General features: G+C 36.5%; 1 protein-coding gene across 1 annotated transcript; it reads left to right on the forward strand.

Moving 5' to 3' along the window:
- Positions 1 to 3,863: 3,863 nt before the first annotated feature.
- On the forward strand, positions 3,864 to 6,455 carry LOC130078393 (proline-rich transmembrane protein 1-like). The gene is made up of 2 exons (XM_056243882.1): positions 3,864 to 4,229; positions 6,306 to 6,455. The coding sequence occupies exons 1-2, from the start codon at positions 3,912 to 3,914 to the stop codon at positions 6,453 to 6,455; spliced, it is 468 nt and encodes a 155-aa protein (XP_056099857.1). The 5' UTR covers positions 3,864 to 3,911.
- Positions 6,456 to 7,122: the final 667 nt, after the last annotated feature.

A 7,122-nucleotide genomic window follows, 5' to 3' on the forward strand; every position in this document is an offset into this window, starting at 1 on the left:
CACGTTTCATTTTGTATGTATGCGCGCATCGGGTTTATGTATGTGCGAGTGTGTATAGTATATGCATGGAAGTTTATATGTATATGCGAGTGTTTATAAGTGTGTCTGCATGGAAGTTGATATGTATATGCGAGTGTGTAGGTGTGTCTGCGTGCAGCGAGTGTATTTGTATGTGCGAGTGTTTATAGGTGTATGTGCATGGAAGTTTATGTATGCGAGTATTTATAGGTGTATGCGTGCGTCAAGTTTATATGTATATGCAAGTTATTCACAAGTTTATATGCATTCATTACTAACATAATATGTATTGGTATGAATTTCATATATGTATTTTGAACATCCAATAGTATACATGTGCGAGTAATTTATAGGTGTGTATGCACGTGTGTTATGCATGTATTGATAAGCGAAGTTTGATTTAAATCCTACGTGGCGCCTCATACGACTGTGCTTGCTATCTAGTGCCAAAAGTCCTTGGGTGCTTCTCATTTCTTATTTGTGCATCCTCGTTTCCTTTCCTCGCGTCTCAGCTCCACCCCCTGTAGGACGCGATGGAAGGCTGCAACAGCAAGGAAAAAAAATGAGGACGGAGGAATTGAATGAAAGCTTTTTTATACATTGGAATACTTTGATCACTCGAGCGTCGCTTTACTGCGGAAGAGTTTTATCGACTAAACATGACGCACGTATCAATTCTCCTCCCCCTTCACATCTGTCACAATCATTTGAATTTATACTTTACTTTTGTAGTTTACATAAACCACACAACTCACATATTTCAACAAGGTATCTTGCTTTATTATTATTCATTATGAATTTCTTAAATAAACAAACTTTAACAACATAAGGGCAGATCCTTTGAGCGCTGCTGATGACGCAGTGAGTGACGTTCGAGTGATCAAGTATTCCAATGTATAAAAAAAGCTTTCATTCAATTCCTCCGTCCTCATTTTTTTTCCTTGCAGCCTTCCCTCGCGTCCTACAGGGGGTGGAGTATGGGATGATTTTAGTATCAAAATGATTAACACGTGCAAGCACACTTATCAATGAACTTGATACATGTTGCAGAAATGTTTTATCCATGCCTTTCAACTTGTGTGTGCAAAATTCAAAATTGAATGAATGTGAAGCAATTTGTACAAATAGAGACATTTTGGTGAATACAAATGTTTTCCTTTGTATTAGTGTATCATAATTTGCACATGCAACACAGAAGACGTGCATGTGTGGATCAGGTGACGCGCGTGCATTCATTGACTCGATTCATTGAGTCGATCCTATTTGATTCATTTGGATTTTGAGACTTTCATTTCGCGGGTTTCGCCTTGCACGATCCACACACAGCTGTCTGAGAAAAGCTGCTACCACTAGATGGCAGTATTCTGCTAAAACAGACAACGGCAGCATAATCAAGCGTTCTTCCGCATTTAAGACGCTTAATGAGAGTGATATTGAAGCACCAAATTTAGTACACAATAATATAGGCCTACCCTATTAATAAAGCATACTTTATAGAGGCAAACATTACGTCAGATTATGAACAACACCCATAGAAAACCATTATAAAACGCTTAACGTGCAATCGCGCGTTGCATGTTCAGTAAGGTGTATTGGCTACTGAGTTTAAATATCACCGTCTTACTGCATTGACGTTAAGCTTTTTCTTTATAATATGCTCTATGGGAGGAAAACTATATAGCCTACAGACAAGAGACTACATGAACGCAATGTACGGCGTTTCAAGTTAATAACATTTCCCTCCCGAGCCTGTTAAAAAGAAAAAGCTTAACATGAAATAAAAATTCTGCAGTTGCGTTTAACTTTGCATGTGAATGGGAGAGCAACCGGTCCGAGAGTGCAGTGAAGTAAGTTTTAGGTTCGATATTCGCCTCATTTTATAAAGGGACCATCTGCAAACTCCACTCACAGTCAAAAAAATATAAACGTCCAGTCATTCATTCAAATGAACATATTTCCAAGGTTATATTATAACCTTGGAAGTCTAGTGGGCAGACTGACTTAGCCTACTGTTACTGTACTATGTCCAGCCAATATCTCGATTGAACAGTAGCCTACAATTTTTTAATTTACTGTAGGCTAAATTGTTTTTCTATTCATGTTCCAAAGGTTGTAGTACGTTCCTAGTGACAAGTCAGGTGAAATTTTACATTATTCACTTGTAGTAAGTCACCAAAAACCCGTTTGGTTAATTACAGTAATTTTTTTATAAAATAATAATTGTTTACTAAATAGGCTACATGAAGGGAGTTATTGGGGCAATTTCACCTAGTCACTGAACATACTACAACCATTTTGAACATGAAAAAACCCTTTTGGTGAATTACAGTATTTTTCTGCAGAATACAGGCTACATGAAGGGAAGTATTGTCCAAATGTTACTTGTAAGTCAGTCTTACAGAAACCTTCTACGAGCTTTGGAATTTGAAAATGTCTGTTATTAAATTTAAAAAGTAATTTGAATTAAAACAAATTATACGTTTTAACCACTGATCTATATAGAATGACATTATAGATCAGTGGTTTTAACGCAGTTAGTGGAATTGGCAGACGTTCCCTTGTGCATCATGAGCTGTGGTTAGCGCGTCAAAGCATTCTCATGTAGAAATATGCAGCTACAGGCCATCTACGCCAGTTGATTTTCAATTAATATTTCATGTCGATATACAATGGTTGCATATTAAAACTCATCGTGCTATAGTAAGATAGCCTATAACAGTGGCTTAAGGGTCAAGGCAAGGGAAAACAAATGTACTGCGAAAATCGTCTTTAATATTTAAAAACAGACATTTTCAAATTCCTGCTTGTATACTATGTACACAATGTGTATAGTCAGATAAAAATAAGCATATAATATGAACGCAACTGCGAAATTTCACCTTTTTTTAACAGGAAGGAAAATTGTATTAACTTGAAACGCCGTGCGTTGCGTTCATGTAGTCTCTTGTCTGTAGGCTATATAGTTTTCCTCCCATAGAGCATATTATAAAGAAAAAGCTTAACGTCAATGCAGTAAGACGGTGATATTTAAACTCAGTAGCCAATACACCTTACTGAACATGCAACGCGCGATTGCACGTTAAGCGTTTTATAATGGTTTTCTATGGGTGTTGTTCATAATCTGACGTAATGTTTGCCTCTATAAAGTATGCTTTATTAATAGGGTAGGCCTATATTATTGTGTACTAAATTTGGTGCTTCAATATCACTCTCATTAAGCGTCTTAAATGCGGAAGAACGCTTGATTATGCTGCCGTTGTCTGTTTTAGCAGAATACTGCCATCTAGTGGTAGCAGCTTTTCTCAGACAGCTGTGTGTGGATCGTGCAAGGCGAAACCCGCGAAATGAAAGTCTCAAAATCCAAATGAATCAAATAGGATCGACTCAATGAATCGAGTCAATGAATGCACGCGCGTCGCCTGATCCACACATGCACGTCTTCTGTGTTGCATGTGCAAATTATGATACACTAATACAAAGGAAAACATTTGTATTCACAAAAATGTTTCTATTTGTACAAATTGCTTCACATTCATTCGATTTTGAATTTTGCACACACAAGTTGAAAGGCATGGATAAAACATTTCTGCAACATGTATCAAGTTCATTGATAAGTGTGCTTGCACGTGTTAATCATTTTGATACTATAATCATCCCATAGTGGAGCAGAGACGCGAGGAAAGGAAGCGAGGAAAGGAAACGAGGATGCACAAATAAGAAATGAGAAGCACCCCCAGTCACACCCCTAACAACTAGTACAACTCGCCTCCCATTTGCTGCTGCCTGTATATGAGAGTATAAACCGGAGTACAGGAATACAGGAATACATACGTCCCCGCAGAGGACAACGCAAAGGATATTGCAATCAAATTCAAAACTAAATAATTAGAAAAATGGACCCCAGAAATCAGCCCCAAGGTGCCTGGAATTCATCTGAGAAATCAGGAATGCTGCAGCCTACACCACCACCACCAGCATACCAGGACATTCCTGCTGGATACCCTCCATCCTTTCCAAGCCAGCCAGTGCCCCAGGGCCCCTATGCCCAAGGGCCATATCCAGGGCAATCCGTGGTCTCCGTGCAGCCTGCAGTTTTTGTGACCGCCGCTCCACTGGCCAATCCAGAGCCAGATTACATGTGTTATTCCATCTTTACCATGCTGTGCTGCTGCTTACCTCTGGGCATCGCTGCACTGGTTTTCTCCTGCTCCGTAAGTCCTTTTATTTATGAACTATTATTTAATTTCTTTAGTCTTTGTATAAGCATAATTAAACATAATTTCTCATTAAAAATAAAATAAAATAAAAACATTTCATAGAGAAGTCAAAATATTTAGGCGTGCATTTACCATGGTTTACATTTTAGTGTTAGGTCATGAAAAATATCAAAAATATAAAGAGGAAGGAGCTTGATAATCATCAAGTTCATAATTACAGGGTTTAATTATTTATTTATCATTACCCTTTAAGGCACGCAAAGAAAAAAATATAAATTATTTATACTATATGAAAAAGTATTTCTATTAACCAATTTGTGGTTCTTTGAGGCAACATTTTTTCTATTGATTAATATAATGACCCTCTATCAATGGTTATGTGTTCATAAATTGAAAAAAAGTAATAATTTTGCATTGTAGTTTGGAAAATGTATGTATGGATTATTCTGCACTGACATCAGTTAAGATGGAAACAAAATCTCCTTTTAAACAACAAAATCTAAAACAAAAAAATTATATAAACACAATTATAAATGCATGCTTAGTATAAAACGTAGGCTATGTATAATGTATAAATGTAGCCTATGTATAAATCATGTATAAATAATTTTTCTGTGGAAATCATATGCTGATAAACCATGAGGAAGTTTTTTTACCCACTCATTTTCATGTGTGGTTGAATCTGCAAGCTTAAACTTGTTAGCAAAAAAATCCCCTTTGATCCCACACATTATGGGTGATTCACTACTTTTTTTAAAAATATATATATACTGCAGTGATAACTAATAAATGTTTTGTTCTCGACATTCAGTGCTTAAATAGTAAAAATGTCTCCGTTAGGTTGAGTTCACTTAAATAATTTCATAACTAAAAAAGAGATGCATATGGCAACTAAACAGGTCAGGGGCCTGTTACAACTTGTTGCTCGCCGCTGCGACACTCTGTTAAAAGAGCAAATTTTAACGGCATTGTTCAAAATGCCGGATCCAGTGAGTGTGTTTCGTGCCTGGCATCCGGCCAATAATAAGAAACAAGTGGAAACTTGTTAAATTACTTTATGAAGTCACCATTTGTACGTTTTTGAAGGACAGAAATGCATAAATCCAGTCTTGATCCACTTAATTGTTTATTCTCTACCCATGCTAACTCTACTTTATTGCATCACCCGGAATACCGATGACTTAAAGTGAAATACCACATAATTCTACACCATTATGGCTGCAAATTTTACTAAATGGATTAATAATTGAATAGGCTATTATACCACTTACCGGTATGTTAGTTGAATCTCCTTCCTTACGTTAAATCTCCTAAATCATGGGGGAAATTCCAGGCCTGTCCCAACTTGCACTTGTTTACATGACAGCCTGTTTCCAGTATTTTGCCCACGTACTTTTGATTACCCCTGGGACACACTTACAACATAGTTTTCATAGACACAGTCCAGTTAGGAAACGGCTGGTCATCTAAAATGTGTTGCATTTTTAAGTTTATCTGAGAAGCTTGATTAGTTGGTTCAGTTGTGTTTGAACGGGTTAAAGCTAATGCAAACAGCAGATGTTTTATATCGCTTAACACTCCGTCTGTCAAAGCTTGGCAAATCAGCCTGAACCGGTCAAACTGATAGAAATGACTTATTACAAAGTAAACAACTCAGAATGAAGATCCATGAGCAAACCCATTTTTTTGAGCACTCAGTTAAATGAAAGGTTTCCTGCAACCTATAGGATTTGCATTAGCATTAACATTAATTAGCATTATTACCAATAAAAGGTCAATGGAATGTTTAAAACGTATACATTTGATGACATGTTGGTGTGACTTGGTTTTAATAAATAAACATAAAAATATATAATTTTGATTGCTTGTTAAAGTAGTGTTTCAAAAACCTTTGACCTGAAACATTCAATCAAATAGAAATTAAACTTTATATGTTGAACTATAAGAAAACCCATCCACAGAGTGAAGTTTGCTCCCTCATTTGAGAATTCCCCCCTTTGCCATTGGCTCAAAGAAATTCAGAATGAGAACAGAAGTGGTTAACATTATGTTTCACTGTTATTTTCACAGACTCGAAATGCCAACTACTCAGGACAGCAAGCATTAGCAGAGAAGAACTCCAAAACGGCACGCACCCTGAATCATGTCGGCGTTGCTATTGGGCTTGTTCTCACTGTATTGTTGATTGTCCTCGAGGTAGTGGTTATTAAGAATAGATAACAGCTTTAGAGATGTCATGTTTGGATGCAGATTAGAAACACATTTGCTTCTCTGCATTTGAAATGTTATTTGCTCAATGTAAAGCACAATGATTATGGTATGTTTAAAACAATGAAAGCTTTGATTAGCTAATTACATTTAATAATGAAAACCGTGCTTTTTCTTTTTTTCTTAATTATTGAATTACATTTTCAGTAATTAATAACAGAAATATATTTGTGAGTATCTATTGTAAGACTGCAAAAACTGGAAGAACTGGAAGAGATGGCAACTCTCTGAGAAAATAAAGGAAATTAACATTTAAACTCTCTCTTGTGAAGTTAGGATCACCATTTGAGAGGCAAGTCTCACCTCAGAATCAACCTAATTTACATCTCTTTCCCTCTTCCCCCATTCCTTCTCCATTCCTTCTTTTTCTCTTGCTGAGGTCACCAAAATTCACCCAGAAATCAATATGGTTTAATGTGAATTATCATACAATATTATACGTTTGGTATCATTTGAAATGTCTCAGTGCGACTGGTACATGGCTCTCATTTCCTAGTAAACAAAAGGTAAAAAAGTTGCTTAAGAGTTTAGAGATAACTTGCACATAACTGGTGTGTCTTCCAGGCAAATGGCATCCAGCCCAAAAAACTCTGAATGCAAATTCCCATTGCTAGAAAAT

The sequence above is a fragment of the Rhinichthys klamathensis genome, unplaced genomic scaffold (genome assembly GCF_029890125.1).
Source record: "Rhinichthys klamathensis goyatoka isolate OS25496 unplaced genomic scaffold, OSU_Roscu_1.1 h1tg000860l_1, whole genome shotgun sequence".
Classification (NCBI taxonomy): Eukaryota; Metazoa; Chordata; class Actinopteri; order Cypriniformes; family Leuciscidae; genus Rhinichthys; species Rhinichthys klamathensis.